This window comes from Zeugodacus cucurbitae, chromosome 3, assembly GCF_028554725.1.
Source record: "Zeugodacus cucurbitae isolate PBARC_wt_2022May chromosome 3, idZeuCucr1.2, whole genome shotgun sequence".
NCBI lineage: Eukaryota > Metazoa > Arthropoda > Insecta > Diptera > Tephritidae > Zeugodacus > Zeugodacus cucurbitae.
In genome coordinates this window covers 41,147,399-41,169,426 of record NC_071668.1, presented here as the reverse complement: position 1 = coordinate 41,169,426, position 22,028 = coordinate 41,147,399, and the positions used below count along the sequence as shown (strand labels likewise).

Below are 22,028 nucleotides of genomic sequence, written 5' to 3'. Positions count from 1 at the left end.
ACATGCTTACATGAAGGGTCGATCAACCGAAACTGTCCTTCATGATGTGATAAATGTAATTGAAAAATAATTACGTCACAAACAGTACACAATGGCTGCATTTCTTGATACAGAAGGAGCCTTTAATAATATAGAAATAAGCACAATCATTAATTCACTGACACATGACGGCATAAACGATATGGTGTTCAGATGGATACAGTTGATGCTTATTAACAGAAGGATAATAGCATCAAACAACGCTGCAACACGAAAGAGTTATGTAAGCGGGGGGACACCTCAGGGAGGAGTCCTCTCCCCACTCTTATGGGTGGTAGCGTTGAACGAAGTACTACACCAAATCAATGAAGGAGGAGTAAAAATAGTGGCATATGCGGACGACATAGTGCTGATAGTATGTGGCATGTTACCTTCAACAGTCAGCGAGATCATGGAAAGAGCCTTGAGAAGGTTAAACCTATGGGCCATGAATAACAGACTAGGTGTTAACCCCAAATAAACCCTCTCTCTCTGTCACCTACAGCAAAATACTTAGGGATTGAGATAGACACCAAATTGAACTGGAAAATGAACATAGAAAAAATAACAAAGAAAGTATATATGGCCTATTACACCTGCAATCGTCAGCAGGAACTGGGGCCTTAGGTCAAATACAATCATGTGGATGTACACTGCTGTCATCAGACCAATACTTACATATGGAGCTTTGGTTTGGTGGCCTGCGTTAAAGAAACAATATAATATCAGGAAATTAAATGGACTACAAAGAGCAGCCTGCGTAGGAGTCACAGGTGCTATAAGGTCCTGCCCGACCGAGGCACTTAATGTGCTTCTATACTTAGGAGTTAGGTGGATAGAAACAGAAAAACTATGGACATTACGACATTCTGAATAGAGTTAAAGTAAATGCCATTAAATCAGATTACATTATCCCAGAGTTAGACTTCAATAGTGGATTCCAGGTGAGGATACCCTCTAGACGAGAGTGGAGAAGAGGCCTAATAAGGGAGGAAAATACTATATCAATCTATACCGACGGGTCCAAAATGGACTGCGGAGTAGGCACAGGTACTCCGATGATCTTAACTTTTCTCGCTCCTTCCGTCTACCGAACTTGGATATCATCTTCGAAGCGGAAGTACTGGGCATAGAGAAGGCCTGTGAAGCTCTATTGGCTAATTACCAGAGTATACAAAAAGCAATAATTTATACAGATAGTCAGGCGGCGCTCCTGGCCTTGTCGATGCCACTGACTAACTCCAGCGTAGTCCCTAACTGCAATAAAGCATTGAGCACTCTGAAAGACAAAGTACAATTAGACTTAGGAACATCTTCGGTAACGAAAGGGCAGACGAGTTGGCAAAATCAGGAGCCGTTCTAGACGAATTCGAAGCTGTGCCAGTAACATGCCCGCTAGGAACGATCAAAAGAAAGCTTAACATACAATTTGAACAATTAGCAGAGAACAGATGGAAGAATACAACAAAATATAAAATAACTAAACAGATATGGCCAAAATATGATAAGACTAGATCTGGAGTATTATTAAATAGGTCCAGGAAAAGTATTTTCAGACTTACAGTTACTCTAACGGGTCATTTGCCATTTGGAGAACATGCAATGAAATTGGGCATACCCTATAATAACATTTGTCGAGACTGTGAACTAGACCGATTTTTAACCAACACCACCATGCGCTTTTGGTGATTTGTAACGTACAGTCTAAATCCCGGTATTTTGAAATTATTTTTGTTTGTTAGATGAGTCATATGATATTAGCATTACATCTATATTTTTACAGATATACAGATATTTAGTACGCTCAGTTATTACTTAATAAAGTTAGCACATTTGATTTTGTGATTTTATTAAATCTTGTATCATGCATAGCGTAAGATTTAGAAAATTTCAATACCTCCATTTGGTAGATTTGTTGCCTTTTACCACATTACCATAGCTATCTTGTGTAGCGTTATTTGTAAGATTACCCGGCTTTAATTTATCCACACGGATTTCATCAATTTCATTATGAGGAATATTTAAAATTTGATTACGGCGTGTTTGAATTCCAACAGACAATTTCGTTTTTAAGTATTTATATACAGGGCAACCCCTATAGTTTGCAGTGTGATTTCCACCACAATTACTACATTTTTTATTTAAAGCCTCTTTTTTAAGAGTACATTTTAATGTAGGATGCAGGGCAACCCCTATAGTTTGCATTGTGATTTCCACCACAATTACTAAATTTTTTATTTAAATTCTCTTTTTTTAAGAGTACATTTTGATGTAGGATGCAGATCATCACACACCACACAGACACTGCGTAGGGTGCAATATGCTTTCGTGTGTCCATACAGTTGGTGCATTGTACCATACCATTTCTCTTATGTGGTTCCTCAACTGTAATTCTGCGATGGTGGAGATATTTTAAGTTGTAAATCGGATGTGTTCCATTTTTCTTTTGTTTGGGTTTTATTTCTATTAAAAATATTTACTACTGCTTTAGTATTAAAACCACATTCTTCCAGTGCTTCCTTAACATCATTAGATTCTACCGAAGACTTTATTTCTTTTATGACAACTACTAGGCCCTTAGAGCTCTTCAATTGGTATTCTTATTATTGTTTGACAAGTATCTTACAACATCTAAAACTTTTTTCAGTGTATGTTTGGATTTTGTTTCATCAATGTAACCTTTTTTCAGTGGCACTATATGGAAATTGTGTGTGCCTATTATATTGCTTAATTTGGAGACAATCGCATTTGAGCTACGTTCCCGCAAATATATTGGAGGAGGTTTGGTATTAACGACTGTGGTGGTACAATTTTTATCATCGTTATTCTCTTTGCTCAGTAAGGCGAATCTGTTGCCATTTAAAATTTCTGGCTTTTTACCGTTTGATGTGCCTGGTTGAAATTTTTTGGTATTGACTGCTGATTTAATTGGACTCGATTTCCAGTCTAAACAGATGGTTCTTTTTTGCTTTGTACATTGTCACCTTCATTTTTGTTTTCCTTCGCTGTGCGGGTGCTTGCTGGTACCTGCATACTTATTGCTGTCAGCACATTTATTTTGTTTGTTTTTATCTTTATGTTTTGTGCACTATTTATTTATGATTATCTATACTACTATTATAAAGAGGAAAGTTTTGTATGTATGTTTGTAATGAATAAACTCAAAAACTACTGTGCCGATTTCGAAAGTTTTTTCATCATTGGAAAGCTACATTCACCCCGAGTAACATTGGCTATATATTTTGCAAGAATCTCAACTCTCTGGAAATAGTTCTCAGGTCAAAATTTCAAAACCTCCCAAGTACGCGCTTGAGAGTCGAGTACGGAACGTGTCCAGCGGCTTGAAGAACAAAATATTAGAAATATACAAGCTCGCACTAAGTCGTCGAACTCTGAGAATTCCCAACACCTTCATATTCAGAGAGAAAGATAACACACACCAAAGACTAGATATCGTAATCAAGTTTTAGCTCATAGCAAATTATATATAGTTTCATGTTTGAATTTTCCTCATTTTACTTTTTTAAAATGAACCTACGCAAGAAACGGGAAAGTACATACATATGACTGGGAGATATACTTCTAAAGAACTAATTTTTTTTTATCTCATGTGTTTCAGATGATTCTACAATCTTATATCCGGGACACCGCAATGTGCGGAATTCCGTTGAGTGCCTACTTCAAGTGGCTCCAACTTCGTTGATTTTCGACATTTTGTAAAACTGATTTTTTGTAAAACATACCCCCCCCTTAATGACGGAAGACATTTCGTTGTCCTCGTTCACTACCAGACCAAAACGCTTCGATTCCTTATCCAAATTTAAACAATGCTGCAAAATACTTCAAACAGCGATTTATAAAAATTTAAAATCGGTTTCGTTCTAGTCTACTGAGATAAATAGTAAAGTGAAATCGTGTTACAGCAGCTGGGCAGCCTTATAAAATTCGGGTGCAAAACTCAGAAATAGTTATAAATTTCTTATATACCTCCTTGTATCCTAATTATACTAAATATATATATATATTTAAATATTAATAAAAATATTATGTATTTTCCAGAAGCATCACATTTGGAACAAAAAGATGCTGAAAGTGAAGATGACAATGACTATGAGGTAAGATTTGAGATCAAATTAAAAATAATAACATTTCAAAGATCCAACTTCGGTCGCGTATATCATCTGTCATATAAGCTTGGTCGAAAACTGTTTTACACCATTGAAATAAGAAGAAAAGTACCTTTTTGACATTTTACATACTATAATTATAATGACGATTCCAGTAAGCCAAATTTCGAAATTCGGATATCCATATTTCGATTTTGGAGGCTAACTAAAATGGAGAACATACTTTTTTTATTTATGTCTTTCCGAATAGTATAATAAATTAACGGGACATTACTTTCAAACAAAGCTCAACACGTTCTGCAACTTCTTTATTCTATTTTTTGTATCGAACTGTATATGTATAATACCGAAATACCAATTCATGTAAATGTCAGGCAATTGAGTTGAGGAAAATTTTAACCCACTGCTATATAGGTTATAGTTCTTTTGCTATATGAAATCATAGTTAAGTCTGTAATTTTCGGTGGAATTTATGGATAGTGAAGGAGGTCTTTCAGCCTGACCACAACCGAATCGCAGGAAATTGTAAGGCTGATGAATTTGCAAGACTGTGCACGTCAGTCTTACCTACAGTAGAATGGGAACAAGTTACCAGGTCGCTCTCCACCTGGTCTTTCCAAAGGTGTGGAGGCCTTCCTCATCCTTTGCTTCCACCGGCGGGTACTGCATCGAACACTTTCAAAGCTGGAGTTTTTTCGTCCATTCGGACAACATGACCTAATCAGCGAAGCCGCTCTCTTTTTATTCGCTGAACTATGTCAATAACATCGTATAACTCGTTCCATCGTCTGCGGTATTCGCCGCTGCCAATGTTCTGAGGGCCATAAATCTTGCGAGTGGGCTTCGTCTTACATACAGTACGCTCGATAGAGCCTTATCGGGTTTATCCCACAGTAATTGGCACAGCTTATGGGGTTTCCCTTTTTATGGATTGTGCAGAACACACTGAGATTCCAATCGTCAGGCATGCTTTTTTCCGACTATATTCTGCAAAGATGCTGATGCATGCACCTTACCAGTTCTTCATCGCTGTATTTTAATAGCCCGCTTTATTGTACTTCCAGCGGGTAATTGCTATTCGAATTTCTTTAAGGTCGTGTAATGGATCATATGTTGTATCGTCATCGATTGGGGAATCGGATTCGACATGTCCTGGTGTTGTGCTTTCAGTGCCATTCAGCATGTCGAAGAAGTGTTCCCTCCATAATCCCGAGCGTTACCCCTGTCGGCCAGCTTCTCAAGCTCTTCATACTCATGCATTTTGACCTCTAATTTTTTATGTCTGCAAATGCGTCTCGCTTCCCTTTTCAGTTCTCAGTATCTATCCCATCCCGCGTGTCGTGGCCATTTGCAACGATGCGAGGTAGGCAGTCTGTTTGCTTTTCCCTGCGAGATGGCAATACTCATTGTACCAGCTCGTCTTTTGTCGTTGCCGAAATCCAATTGTTTCGGCTGCAGCGATTTGTAGTGAGTTTGAAATGTCGTTCCACAGTTTCCTTATACCTATATCTTGAGCAGGTTGTAAGAAAATTTCTTGGCTGTCAGTTGCGATTGCTTTTCAACGTCGAACTTCTTTGTGTTTGTTGACGGGCGTTCTTTGCTGTACAGATGCGGGTGCGTATCTTCGCTGCAACCAGATAATGGTCCGAGTCTATATTTGGCCCTCGGAGCGTACGCACGTCTAAAACTTTGGAGACATGTCTTCCGTATATCACAACATGATCGATTTGATCGATTCTTGTGCTGGAATCTGGTACTACAGACGACCATACTTCGGCCGTTTGCCGATGTTTCGCCATGAAGACACCCTCTTTAGCCACGTAAAACGTCATCAAAGGAGCGTCATCAAAATGGGGCTTTCTCATCCGAAGCTTTAATCGTTTTTTCATTAGTAATTCGATTTCATGTGGTGGATCGCCCTACGCATAACCGCAAAAGCGGGTTCGGCTTCTCACTTTAGCTCGCCTCCAAAGGGCTGTTTGTTGGCTATCCAGAGGATACTTGGTCTAAAACCGGAAGTCGTGAGCTGCTTAAACGATGTGTAGAAAATCGTTTCTGGCCACTCCCCAGTGATAGGCAATCAAAAACTTTCCTCACTTACGTAAACTTATACACATGACCTCATCCTCCTATAGTATACGTATATGTAATATATGTTTTAAACAGATCAATTTTAATTAATTTAAATAAGATTACATTTTTATATTATAGTACTTGTTTTATATGTAAAAAACTTCTTTTAATAGGCCAAAGAGAACTATGAAGGATTAAACGGCACCACTCGGAACATTACATTACAAACATTAATGAGTGCAAATGTTTTGCAACCGGGTAAAGCGGTAATGACCATAGACTATTTGGGTCAAAAATTTGTCGGAGATTTGATGCCGGACGGTAAAATAAAGTCACAAGAAACTGAAACAGTATTTCTTACTCCAAGTGCGTGGGCAGTGCATTGCAAACGCTTTATTAATCCTGAGAAGAAGAGTGGATGTGGATGGGCATCTGTGAAATATAAAGGGAAAAAGTTAGATGTCTATAAAAATTCATGGTTACGCAAATGTGCGTTGCAGAAAGATGTGAATTTGGATGATTTAGAATCAGGTGAGTTATATTTTTGTGAAAATTTTACAGAAGCAGTTCCAATATCTCCTGAAATTAGGAGGATCCTCAAAGCCAAACTTTAAATCGTGGATATTAATCAGAATTTGTTTTTCTGATTAATTGCTACATTTTTTAAGTTTGGTAATAATATAATTCTAATTAAAAAATGAATCTGATACCGTGCTATCATATTAAGAGACAAAGTTTGATGAAACTTATACAATACAGTTTATAAAAACAAAATATCCACCGAGTTGGAAATAAATAAATGTATGAATAGTACTTTTTCAAGTAATTTTATTCTTGTGAATTTTTTATATCTATGAAAAAATGTGTATTCATTAGTTTACATTAGCGTTGCCTTCATTCGATAGTATGCACCTATGCCAGCGCTTCATCCAATCGTATGAACACTTCTCAAACTCGAGTTTTCGTAGTTGACGAGATATATATAAAAGTATGGGAAGGGGTGACGCCCACTTTTCCAAAAAAAATTACATCCTAATATGCCCCCTCCTAGAACAAATCTTTGTACCAAATCATTTTTCATAGCTTAATTTATGGCTAAGTTATAACTCTTTATATGTGATCCGATTAAATTAACCTTATGGTGCCAAGAAATACATGTACCAAGTTTCATCAATATATCTCAATTTTTACTCAAGTTACAGCTGAGCCAGACAGACATGCGGATTTCAACTCTATTCGTCACCCTGATGACTATGATATATATAACCCTATATCTCACTCGTTTAGTTTTAGGACTTAGCAACTTTGTTGCGAGAGTTTAAAAATCGTGATTCAATGCTATTTCAATGAATATGTTACAAGGACATTTTGAATTGTTATGTTCCAAACTAAAGCTATCTTCGTACGAGTGAAATCACTCAAACATCCTAATAGTACATGTTTAAATATCTACGTACAACCAAAAATTAAAGTTGAATTAAAATTCTCAAGAGCGTTGTTTTTAAAATTACTGAAAAATATACTGGTACTGGTTGAATATATAATGATAACTTTTTTCATCATATGATTTGGCCGCGCGTTTGATGATAAAACGATCCGCATACGATATGTGGGAACAATAAGAAAAAACAAATACATCATATCGAAAGCGATGTTGGATCTTAAAAGATAGATATAGCGCACAATATTCGGTCACCACAACCATAACGGACAGGAAGTTGGCTGTCATGACAAATAAAACCTTTATGACTTACGGCAAGAATTCCTTCCTCATAGAATCACTTAACAGACATTATCGTGACGATCCATTCCGCGTTTTCAGTTTGGGCCTTAATCGCTCTCTGTAATTACCTCGACATACCGACTTTGGGACTGTATTATCTCTTGAACGATTATCAAGACAAGGAACAGGACATCAGGGTTGCCGAAAATTTTCAGAACTAAATAAAGAACTGTTCACGCTAAACACAATCCGAGGAAAAGGAATAATTGTTCTAATTGACTCTCGTGTTGTGAAAAGCTCTAAACACACTTTTCACGCATCTCTCTTCTCGTAAAATCATGACTATGGGAAGAACCACTTTTATACTATTATTGTTCATACATTACAATCAGTGTATATAGCTCTACTTTTCACTTATCCAAACGAAGAGCTGTTACAATACCAGTATAGCCCGTAGACCGTGAATCAAAGAGTAACTCACACCTCATCGCTGCATCTAAGTTCGTCAATAGATAAGAAACAGTTTAATTGGGCCATTTGGTAAATTAAGGGAAATTCATATGTGCAATATTTGAATAATTTGTTTACCCTTAAACGAAAAAAATGCAAGTAACATAAATAATTTATGTATCTTTACATGTCCTGCCAGCCAAAAGTGGTGAAAACTGGTTAAACTGTAGCTTTTCAAACTCTGAAACGATGTTAAAAAAAGTGATGAGCCTGTCATACGCTAGCATAGCTGCTCGGGCAGCTTGTAACTACCTTTCCCCTCACACGTACGTATACATGTGATCATTCAGCAGTGTCATAAATTATATACATAAAAATATAGCTGAACTACTCTAATATCTCTATAGGAATAACAATTTTCTTAAAATTTCTAACTATTTTTTTTTTTTAATTATTTAATTCATCTTTATTTATATATATTATGTATTAGTTACAATTCATTACAAATATATTTAATGGAAAGAATATCATTCAAATCTGAAAATAAAAGATGAATATCTGAAAACTGATCAATTAAAGAAAATTATTATTAATATCTAAAAAATATTAATTAAAAAGATGATTAATGCCTGAATTAATTAATTAAATAAAAATAGTAATAATATTTGAAAATAAAAGATTGGTATCTGTAAAAAGCTTTATTAAATAAACATATCTGAAAAAAATTAATAAAGTAAAAATAGTTATAATATCTAAAAGAAAAATTAATAATACAACTGAAAAATATTATAATAATAACAATGAAAATAATAAAAATATTAATAATCTAGAATTGCGCCGGTCTGACTCCTCCAATAATGCACAATCTGAAAAAATCCATAAAATTAATTGTAACAAGTAAGGAAGGGCTAAGTTCGGGTGTAACCGAACATTTTATACTCTCGCAATTTATTGATGTAATTTTATAAAGATAACACAATTCGACCCACATATTCGGTATAAAGTTCAATAGAATAACGAAAATCATCATAAATAGTATATGGGGACTGAGGCAATTCCTAAACCGATTTCACTCGTTTTCACCACCAAGATACAATTTATCGAAGACTATACGCTCACTTAATTTAATATTACTTATGATTAGATATATGGGATCTGGGGGAAGTTATGACCCGATTTTTACCATTTCAGGTACAGAGAGAAACTGTTATAAGAAAAAAATTCAGAGGGAATGAATTACATCTGAGGGATTTACCTATATTTTCGATGAAAAATTAACCTTAGGCACTGAGTTCTTCATGTTCGATTTCAGGGGCCTTGAAAAGTCATGGTCCGATTTTGACAATTTTTCCACAAGTAATGTCACAGCTCAATTACAGTATTTGTGTAAAGTTTTATTCCGCTATCTTTATTGGTTCCTTATGTATACATTATAAAGTGAAAGGATCAGAAGGATTCAAAATTGAGTAATATGGGAAGTAGGCGTAGTTGTGAACCGATTTCGCCCATATTCCACCCGTGTCATCAGGGTGTCAAGAAAGTGTTATGTACCGAATTTCATTGAAATCGGTAGAGTAGTTCCTGAGATATGGTTTTTGACCCATATGTGGGCGACGCCACGCCCATTTTCCATTTTGTAAAAAAATCTGAGTGCAGCTTCCATCTGCCATTTCTTATGTGAAATTTAGTGTTACTGACGTTTTTCGTTAGTGAGTTAACCCACTTTTAGTTATTTTCAACCTAACCTTTGTACGAGAGGTGGGCGTGGTTATTTTCTGATTTCTTTCATTTTTGGACTGTATAAGGAAATGCCTAAAATACACGACTGCAGAAAGTTTGGTTTATATAGCTTTATTAGTTTGCGAGTTATATACAAAACACCTATTTGGGGGCGGGATCACGACCACTTTTCAAAAACAATTACATCCAAATGTGCCCCTCCCTAATGGGATCCTATGTTCCAAATTTCATTTTCATAACTTTATTTATGGCTTAGTTATGACACTGTATAGGTTTTCGGTTTCCGCCATTTTGTGGGCGTGGCAGTGGACCGATTTTCCCCATTTTCGAAAGCAACCTCCTCAGGGTGCCAAGGAACATGTGTTCCAAGTTTCATTAAGATATCTTAATTTTTACTCAAGTTATCGCTTGCACGGACAGACGGACGGACAGACATCCGGATTTCAAATCCACTCGTCATCCTGATCATTTATATATATATAACCCCATATCTAATTCTTATATTTCTTGGTGACACAAACAACCGTTATGTGAACAAAACTATTATACTCTGTGCAACAGGTTGCGAGAGTATAAAAAGAGGGTCACGTATAACAATAAAATTATAGTTTGATAATTTGCATTGCGCAAACCACTTTTCAATGAAAAGTTGACCACCTGCACTATTACAAATATAATTTTTTTTCATCGGCTATTTTGTTCACCTTTATGCACTAATATATATTAATATGTGCAACTTACCCAACAATTTATTTATGCTGCTTTATGCTAATAAATGCTGCTGTTTTTTATCGGACTTCCCTTTAACTTGAATTCTCTGCGTAGACGAGTTAAACAGTACATAATGTAGAAAACCTTATTCGTGGGGAATTCTCGGTATTAATATGGCCGCCATCTTGGAAAAATACAGTGCTGTATATATGGAGTACTTCATTTTAGTAAAACTTTAGTCTTTTTGTTATATTGCTGTCTTATATAAAGCGAAACTATTTATTTATGCTATATTTCACTTAGAGCTGATTTTAACATCAATGTGTGCTATATTATATGCAAAAAATTTATTTAATGTACATGAGAAATTTTATAAGTGGTGAGAATAAAATACAGCTATCATACAAGTACTTCTCTGTGGTAAATTTTTTTTGGACACATTTATTTAAACTTTACTGACACAAAATTAAAAAAAAACCATTTTTGCTAGTTTTTACTTAAATTATTTACAAATAATTATATTTAAAAAGCTTTGAATTGCAAAGCTTGAAAATACACAAAAGCTTTATGAGCTTGAAATGATAGGTGGTCGCCTCCTTATTAAACATTTTTAAAACGATATATGTCATGATCCTATTGAATAGGTATTTCAAAAAATCGGGTCCAAGGTAACAAAAATCAAAATCGTCATTTAATACTAATACAAGTTTTTTAATTAAATTTATAAAAAGCTCAAGAGCTTTTACTAAGTTTGACGAATCCTACACTTTTTATTTTGTAAAAACATTGGCGACTTCAGAAATCTACCCTCTCTCGAACAGTGTTATAGACAGCAAACAATTGTGCATTTTAAAATATTCATTATACATATAACCATATATGTAAATATGAAAATGAATTTCTCTGAAGGAAATCGTTTTCTTTCAATTATATCAATTTCCATACAAGGTCTAATAGATTGCTGACTATCAATGGAAGACATTGCCAAAGCTTGAAAAGTTTGCCAACGACTGTCTTGAACCAGACATACATACTCTTTTAAGGTTATTTAGTGAAAATTATTCAAATTGTTTCATGTGTATGTATGTGATTGGCGTTGCAACCGTTTAGCCGGTTATAGCCGAATCGACGATAGTGCGCCACCTCTCTCTCTCCTTCGCAGTTCGGCGCCAGTTGGAGATCCCAAGTGTAACCAGGTCGCTCTCCACCTGGTCCCTCCAACGGAGTGGAGGCCTTCCCCTTCCTCGGCTTCCTCCGGCGGGTACTGCATCGAACACTTTCAGGGCTGGAGTGTTTTCGTCCATTCGGACAACATGACCTAGCCAGCGTAGCCGCTGTCTTTTTATTCGTTGAACTATGTCAATGTCGTCGTATAACTCGTACAGCTCATCGTTCCATCGTCTGCGGTATTCGCCGTTGCCAATGTTCTGAGGACCATAAATCTTGCGCAAAATTTTCCTCTCGAAAACTCGCTAGTGTCGTCTCATCTGATGTTGACATCGTCCAAGCTTCTGCACCGTAAAGCAGGACGGGAATGATAAGCGACTTGTAGACCTTGATTTTGGTTCGACGAGAGAGGACTTTACTTTTCAATTGCCTACTCAATCCAAAGTAGCACCTGTTGGCAAGAGTTATTCTGCGTTGGATTTCGAGGCTGACATTGTTCGTGTTGTTGATGCTGGTTCCCAGGTTTACGAAATTATCTACGACCTCGAAGTTATGACTGTCAACAGTGACGTGGGAGCCAAGACGTGAGTGCGCCGACTGTTTGCTTGATGACAGGAGATATTTCGTCTTGTCCTCATTCACCTCCAGACCCATTCGCTTCGCGCGGTTGTTACTTCCGATGATATCAATATCATCGGCGTACGCCAATAGCTGTACACTCTTGTAGAAGATTGTACCTTCTCTGTTTAGCTCTGCAGCTCTTATAATTTTTTCCAGCATCAGGTTAAAGAAGTCGCACGATAGTGAGTCACCTTGTCTGAAACCTCGTTTGGTATCGAACGGCTCGGAGAGGTTCTTCCCAATCATGACGGAGCTTTTGGTGTTGCTCAACGTCAATTTACACAGCCGTATTAGTTTTGCGGGGATACCAAATTCAGACATCGCGGCGTAAAGGCAACTCCTTTTCGTGCTGTCGAAAGCAGCTTTAAAATCGACAAAAAGGTGGTGTGTGTCGATCCTCTTTTCACGGGTCTTCTCCAAAATTTGGCGCATGGTGAATATCTGGTCAATTGTCGATTTTCCAGGTCTAAAGCCACACTGATAAGATCCAATCAGTTTGTTGACGGTGGGCTTTAGTCTTTCACACAGTACGCTCGATAGAACCTTGTATGCGATATTTAGGAGTCTGATCCCACGGCAATTGGCGCAGAATGTGGGATCTTCCTTTTTATGGATTGGGCAGAGCACACTGAGATTCCAATCGTCAGGCATGCTTTCTTCCGACCATATTCTGCAAAGAAGCTGATGCATGCACCTTATCAGTTCTTCGCCACCGTATTTGAATAGTTCTGCCGGTAATCTATCGGCCCCCGCTGCTTTGTTGTTCTTCAAGCGGGTAATTGCTATTCGAATTTCTTCATGGTCGGGTAATGGAACATCTGTTCCATCGTTATCGATTGAGGGATCGGGTTCGCCATCTCCTGGTGTTGTACTCTCACTGCCATTCAGCAGGTCGGAGAAGTGTTCCCTCCATAATCCCAGTATGCCCTGGACATCGGTTACCAGATTACCACCTTGGTCTCTACATGAGGATGCTCCGGTCTTGAAACCTTCGTTAAGTCGCTTCATTTTTTCATAAAATTTTCGAGCATTACCTCTGTCTGCTAGCTTCTCAAGCTCTTCGTACTCACACATTTCGGCCTCTTTCTTTTTTGTCTGCAGATGCGTCTCACTTCCCTCTTCAGCTCTCGGTATCTATCCCATCCCGAACGTGTTGTGGTCGTTTGCAAAGTTGCGAGGCAGGCAGTCTGTTTTCTCTCCGCTGCGAGACGGCACTCCTCATCGTACCAGCTAGTTTTTTGTCGTTGCCGAAAACCAATTGTTTCGGCTGCAGCGGTACGCAGTGAGTTTGAGATGCCGTTCCACAGTTCCTTTGTACTGAGATGCTGATGAGTGCTCTCAGAGAGCAGGAGTGCAAGTCGAGTAGAGTATTTCGTGGCTGTCTGTTGCGATTGCAGCTTTTCGACGTCGAACCTTCCTTGTGTTTGTTGACGGGCATTCTTTGCTGCACAGAGGCGGGTGCGTATCTTCGCTGCGACCAGATAATGGTCCGAGTCTATATTTGGTCCTCGGAGCGTACGCACGTCTAAAACACAGGAGATATGTCTTCCGTCTATCACAACGTGATCGATTTGGTTCCGCGTGTTTCGATCAGGAGACAGCCAAGTAACTTGATGTATTTTCTTATGCTGGAATCTGGTACTACAGACGACCATATTTCGGGCCCCAGCGAAGTCGATCAGCCTCAGGCCGTTTGGCGATGTTTCGTCATGGAAGCTGAATTTTCCGACTGTTGTGCCAAAGACACCTTCTTTACCCACCCTGGCGTTAAAATCGCCAAACACAACTTTTACATCGAGGCGGGGGCATCGCTTATAGGTGCGTTCTAGGCGCTCATAGAAAGCATCTTTGGTCACATCGTCCTTCTCTTCCGTTGGGGCGTGGGCGCAAATCAGCGATATGTTGAAGAACCTCGCTTTGATGCGGATTGTGGCAAGACGTTCATCCACCTTGGTGAATGCCAGGACTCTGCGACGGAGTCTCTCTCCCACCACAAATACAACACCAAATTTGCGCTCCTTTATATGGCCGCTGTAGTAGATGTCACAAGGACCCACCTTCTTCCGTCAACCAGCTGGGCAGAGGCACCTTCCCAATTAAGGGTCCGAACATTCCAGGTGCATGCCCTTATATCATTATCCTTAAAACGTTTGCAGGGGTCGTCATCAAAATGGGGATGTCTCATCCGAGGCTTTCGTAGATTTTTCATTGGTACTTCGTTTTTGTGTGGTGGGTCCCAAGCCCTACGCACAACCGCATAAGCGGGCTTCGCCTTCTCACTTTAGCTCGCCTTCAAACGGATGTCTGTTGGCTACCCAGAGGATACTTGGTATAAACCGGAAGTCGTGAGCTGCTTGAATCATGTGGAGAAGAATCGTTTCTGGCCACTCCCAAGTTAATGACAATCAAAAACTTTCCTCACTTGCATGAACTTCTACACATGATCCCATCCCATTGTTTCATAGTAATATTAAATCTTTTAAAATTTGAAAGCGCCAAATGCAGTGTCACCAACCCAGGGATGTATTTATTGTAATACAATATTAAAAAATTAGTTGAATCGCGTAATGCACTTGTACATAAAATATAACTAACTTATCAATAAATAACATTTAATGCCACCATAAAATTTAATAAACATGCGAAATAATTTAAAATAATTACAATAAGAATTAAAAAGTTTATTTTATTTAATAATTATTTAAGTGCTGTTCATCGGACTTTAAAATTTTAGTGAAGATTAAATGCTGGCATAACACCCTAATTACCACAATTGTAGCAAAAAAAAAAAACGTAGCACACAACCCAAGTACGCCTTGGTGGTGTGTTAAAAGATGAAAATTAATGTAAACAAACCCAAGGTTTTCTAGACCCCTTTCACACAGGCACTTTCACTTAGTTTTATAGGAGAGGGGGCGACGTGGAGAGGAGAATCGCGCCGAGTCTGCTGTGTTCAGGCAACACGCTTTGTGTTCTTATTCGTAACAGTGCGCTGCTACGTAACAGTGTTGCATTTGCACACATTTTAAAATTAATGTTTACAATATATTTGAAAATTTGAATTTAATCATTTAATTTTGTATGTAATTTGCAAATACATATAGAAATATGCATAATATAATTAAAATGTGCTAGAAAATTGAGAATAATGATAAAAATTAGTTAATGAAATATATTTTTTTGCTTGGAAACGATGCGTACAAGAAGTTGAGAAAATTATATGAAAGAGAATGACAGAAAAACACGAACAGAGTTGTCAAACAAGAATTGCTCGTGTGAACGCAAGGGGCGACAGCAAAAGAGAATCGCCCGAGAATTAGCAACAGAAGTTGCCTGTGTGAAAGTGGACCTACTGTATATACTGAGTAATAGATGTTTCGGTTTGTGTTTGTTGAGTTGCGGCGATTTTATGTTCTTGCAATAGTTAAAACATTCCCTTTCATAGTGATACGATGAGATGACAAACTGGTGATAATGTTTCCAATGCTATAAAAAATAAATTAGTTAAATACACATTATATTTATAAATTTACACAAACCATTACCATTTACCATTTCTGAACAATTCAATCGTTTTGTTTTTTATTTCCCATTTTGGGGGTATCTTTTGGCACTAGTGACAATCACATTTTCTCATTCGTACTCATGATTCAATTATAAAAGGTTTGGTAAGTAATGACAGCAAAGTTTTGACACTGCGTTACAAAACGTTGTATTTGCGAAGAAAAGAAAAAGGGAAACATTTATTCGCTTTTTTTGTGAACGTAGTTAAAATATATTCTAAGTAGTATAAAATAGACTACTATTCTCGAACCAAAATTAATAATTAGCATGAAAATATGTTGTTATTCTTCTAATAATGGTTTTAATTTTTATGTACGTGACTCACGTCCAGTGCAGAGAGTTAATATCTATTTCATATTATTTTTAATTTTTTCTCCATTTAATTTTATTTTCAGAAATTAGTATGAAATTTATATTATATAAATCGTCACACAGCTTAGTTTGGCAGAATTTGACCTACATATTATGCTTTCAGGTGAACGCTAGAAAGATTCTAACGATGGATATATAACGTTGATTGATTACATAATCTTTCATGGAGAGAGTTACAAAAAGAGCCAGAGTTGAAGATATGGTCCCAATTTCCTTCTGTGAAATAAATAATTGTAAAAACAAAGAAGTCTCTAGATTCATTGTGCGACTGCTCTGAAGAATTCTAAGAAAAATCTCAAACTGTAATATTTATCCAATACTTTTATCATTGATCAAATATTTAGTACATATTTCTACTAGACTTGACGCTGTTAATTTCGGGAATGTATCTGAAACCTATGAAATAACTCCTCAGATGCTTGGTTCTCACATACATACATAAACATATGTCTAAATATTACGGCTCCGCTTCAAGGAGAAGGAACATTGCATGTATGTGATTGTCGTTCAACCGTTTAGCCAGTTATAGCCGAATCGATGAGAGCGCGCCACTCCTCTCTTTCCTTCGCAGTTCGGCGCCAGTTGGAGATTCCAAGTGTAACCAGATCGCTCTCCACCTGGTCCCTCCAACGGAGTGCAGGCCTTCCCCTTCCTCGGCTTCCTCCGGCGGGTACTGCATCGAACACTTTCAGAGCTGGAGTGTTTTCGTCCATTCGAACAACATGATCTAGCCAGCGAAGCCGCTGTTTTTTTAATCGCTGAACTATGTCAATGTCGTCGTATAACTCGTACATCTCATCGTTCCATCGTCTGCGGTATTCGCCGTTGCCAATGTTCTGAGGTCCGTAAATCTTGCGCAAAATTTTCCTCTCCAAAACTTCTAGTGTCGTCTCATCTGATGTTGACATCGTCCAAGCTTCGGCACCATAAAGCAGGACGGGAATGATAAGCGACTTGTAGAGTTTGATTTTGGTTCATTAAGATCAGTAATAATAAGGGTGATTGATTACACAACCTTTTATTGGGAGAATTACAAAAAACAATGGAAAAACTAGAGTTCGAAATATATTCCTGATTTCCTTATGCGATAAACAAGTAAAACAGAAAAAACAGCGAAGTACAATGAACACTTTTTATTTAAATTTAGATTTAAACAGTAGTTGCGTAACAAAAATTGAAGATAACTGGACTTCATTTAACTAATTTGTTCTTCCAACCGTGGCAGTCAAATTAGTCTTTTTATAACTTCATATCTTTACTTACTCATATCTTTCAAATCTTACTGTTTTGAAATCTCTTTTGAGACGAAATCTCGGTCTCCAAAACAGAAGCCAAACTGCAATTTTTGCAACTGCTTATTTGGCAATCGACTGTTTTCGTTTCTCTTCAACCGCACAATACCAGATTCAATATATGTACATAACCGTATATGTATGTAAACGAAACGGTTATGATGGCTTTTATATTGAAAATATAATTGAATCGAACAATTTATTTGAATTTCTGTAATATAAAATTCAAATATCAATAAAAAAATCGAGAATAACATATACAAATTAAACAATATTGTCTACCCCTTGCGTTGGTAAATATCTGCTACTATTTACAATTTTTTGAACAATTTTCTGGTTTTTCTTGTTTTACTAACGCAGAAGGGTTGTAAAAAAGAGCGAGAAAGCTGTTTACTTACCAAACCTTTTATAATGGAATCATGATTCGTACTCATTTAATAAGAACAAGAAATGAGAAAACTGGTTTTCGTTTGTTTGGGAAATTCCAAAGTGTATTCAACAAAGTGAACTAAGTATATGACATTTAATTTTTTTTACCCGAATTTGACATGTTTGTTGCCATTGATTTAACCCTTACATTTATTAAAAAATTCAAATTTTGAAATTCAAAAGTAAACAAATTTCAAACAAAAAAAATATATTTTTTAAATGAATAAAAGAAAATGCCGAATACTTTCTGCTTATGCAAAACAACTCATGGAAGCAATTTACTAATGTTTTGTGCTCCAACTGACAAATCGCAAACAATTTTATCAATATATATTATATTGTTCAATATAAAAAATACGGGTTAATGTAAATAAATACATGAATTGTTTACTATTTTATTGTCAAAACCGGGTATGTCAAATACTTTGTTCACTTTGTTGAATACACTTTGGGATATTCTAATTAAGTTTTGAAAAATGACGTTTGCATCTGCGTTGGTGTTGGTACGTCACAAAAAAATGTATAAATGTATTGAAACCTATGGGGAAAATGGTTGGCAGGTATCCATGTATCGATTAATGTACATGTATGTATGTATTTGTTTTTCAAAGAAATTAAAGTTTTAAACTTATAAAGAACTAGCTGACCCCACAGGCGTTGCCCTGAGTGAAATTATTTCTTTTGAAAAGGAAAGACAGTTGAATTTAGATTGTATTGAAAAGCATTTATTTTCGATTTTTCTAAATTTTTTTTCAATGTAACGCAGCTTGATAAACAATATTTTTTGTTTTCTGTTCCGGAGCGTAAATGTACAGAGAAGATGGTTTTTCAACTCGTGAACACTCCTCATATAGCTGACCGTATGAAAAACATGGCATTTCCAGATTTATGCCACAAATTTCCAGCGACTGTCTGTGTGACCTGTTGATTGTTATCGCAAATGCAAGTTTCACTGGAAACTAATACGTTTGAACTGAAATGGCAAATCGTTGGAACTCAGAGGAATTGGTGGAATCAAGCATTCTGCCCCTTGTAAGTCCCTTTCAAAATTCTTGCAACTATCACATTATTCGATAGCTGCGTCACAATCAGGATCAAATTTACAATTTTTAACAGTTCTTCTGTGATTTTATCCTGTTGGAGGAACACTCGCATATTCAAGGTCAATCATATGGTTTTCACGTACCGCCACAAATACTATGACTTGAGACATTAAATTCATCCGCATTTTGGAATAACAGGAAGTATTTGTCCAAAATCGCCTGCTAACGGTATCATTGCGCAACCAAAGGGACGATTATTATTCCACAGATCTTTCATTGTTCTGTCTAGAGAATTGCACTTATCTCATACTATAAATTTACAATTCTTCAACACTTTTGCCATAGCTGATTGCCTTGCAAACAGGTGTCTCATTGATTTGTATATTTAACGGAAGCTTCAGTGCCGAATGTGCCGTTCTTCCAACTTCTAGTAACGTTACAGCAATTCCAGTAGATGGGAGAGCCAACGCAATGTCATTTTGAAATCGTATTGTTGCAAAAATCAATATTATCTGTTCTTCTTTTGTTCTTTTATTATTATCTTTCTAGCAAATTTTCAATATTTGTTTACTTTTTACCTGTACTTCCACGGATATTTCAATACTAAAACAAATAAGGAAAGGTTTGGGTTTAAGTTTGGGTGCAACAGAACAGTTTATACTTTCGCAATTTATTGCTATAGTTTTATTAAGATATCACACAATTTGACCCAGATATTCGGCATAAAGTCCAATAGAATATATATATATATAGTATATTAGTTATCACAAAAACGGTACTCACGGACTTTTTTTAGATCATTAAAAGAGAAATAATTCTTTCATACATAACTTTTGTGTATCTTGAACCGCTTTCGCAGCGCAAGGAACGGAAGCCCTCAAAGATAAATAATTTCCCCCGTTTTTTACACATTTACCACAGTTTCTTCGCTCCTATAATAGCAGCGTGATGTTATATAGCCTATAGCCTTCCTCGATAAATGGACTATCCAACACAAAAATAACACTGTGATAGTCAAAAAAAAAAGACAAGACCAAATTCGACGGTTTCCCCCTATTTCGGGTCCTACGAATCGAACTGCATCATTACTTTTTTGAGTTATAATCATGGTTTCATACAAAATTTTTTTTTGAAGTTTTTCATCAAAGTGGCCCATTGTAAGAGAAAGGCACTTTTTTCTTCGGTCTCTAACTTTTTTAATGTTGACTTTTTTGGTAAACTTTCTTTGGCAAAGCTTCTCAGAATAAGTCCGTCTTTAAGTTCTTAGATGACTGTAAACCCCAAAATCAATGTTTTTTGTGTCCTTATAGCCAATATGTAAAAAAAACTGAAATTTAATCCATTTTTTTAATGTTTTTGCCCTCAGGTTTCGTCAATATTTTAATTTACCCTTTGATACCTATACATTAAGTGACACCCCATCACATTATAAACCATTGCTTAGGAATGCACCGGTCTGAAGATAGGAAAAAATATGTATATGACATGGTAGACGCTTTTGAAGAAATAGGTGTGAATATGTCCTTAAAAATTTATTTCTTTCACCATCACAAGGACCATTTTGAGCAGCAAGTTCCGACTTAATCCGATGAGCATGGAGAAAGATTTCATCAAGTCGCCGCCCCCTTGAGCATTGGTACAGCGGAAAGAAGCTTGACTCGTTGCTTGCTGATTTGTGTTGGCCATTGATAGATGTCTTATTAAATTTAATTTAAATATTGTGTACAAATTTATGATACTTATTGATAACAGTTATAAGATACAAAAAGAATAAAATAGCATACAAACATAGTTAGTGTAGCTTTTTTAAAAAATACAAATTTTGTTAAGTTTTTTTTTTCTAATGGTTAGTTTTCTCAGAACGTTGTCTTTGCTTAAGTTTCTTACTATTACAAGATGTCACTTAATGTATAAGTATCAAAGGGTAAATTAAAATATTGACGAAACCTGAGGGCAAAAACATTAAAAAAATGGATTAAATATCAGTTTTTTCGACATATTGGCTATAAGGACACAAAAAACATTGATTTTGGGGTTTACAGTCCTCTAAGAACTTAAAGACAGACTTATTTTGAGAAGCTTTGCCAAAGAAAGTTTACCAAAAAAGTCAACATTAAAAAAGTTATAGACCGAAGAAAAAAGTGCCTTTCTCTTACAATGGGCCACTTTGATGAAAAACTTCAAAAAAAAATTTTGTATGAAACCATGATTGTAACTCAAAAAAGTAATGATGCAGTTCGATTCGTAGGACCCGAAATAGGGGGAAACCGTCGAATTTGGTCTTGTCTTTTTTTTTTGGAAAAAAACTATCACAGTGTAATTATTCAATTCGAACCAGTAGTTTCGGAGATTAGCGCGTTCAAACAAACAAACAAACAAACTCTTCAGCTTTATAATATTAGTATAGATAGAAACGAACTGTACACAAACAAACGTAATACAAACCTATTTTCAAAAAATTACAAAGTGCTAAAAAAAAAAGAAAAAAGATTAGTTTTTTCAACAATAATATTTGGTGGAATTTGTCGGGGAAAAATAAAAGGAAAACTATTTTCTATGACATATATTTTGAGTCAACTTAAAGGGGAAATCTATTAACCGACTTCAATTGACCGAGGAAATTTACATATGGTTTCGTATGCCATATTTCGTTGCCCGATCACATGGTTCAATTAAACGGGGAAACCATCCGGTCAAT

At 36.4% G+C, this 22,028-nt stretch overlaps 1 protein-coding gene across 5 annotated transcripts in view; it reads left to right on the top strand.

Annotated features, from left to right (window-relative positions):
- The window catches only part of LOC105219911 (MPN domain-containing protein CG4751), a 71,154-nt gene that overhangs the window by 9,444 nt on the left and 39,682 nt on the right, over positions 1-22,028 (top strand). For 3 of the 5 annotated variants that reach the window (XM_054227497.1, XM_054227496.1, XM_054227498.1), the window contains exons 2-3: positions 4,078-4,133; positions 6,392-6,749. In XM_054227497.1, coding sequence (XP_054083472.1) covers positions 4,078-4,133; positions 6,392-6,749 — 414 coding nt within the window. Of the gene's footprint in view, positions 1-4,077; positions 4,134-6,391; positions 6,750-8,611; positions 8,718-18,906; positions 19,320-22,028 lie in introns of those variants that run through there. The other 2 variants (XM_054227500.1, XM_054227499.1) reach the window with 2 other exon arrangements.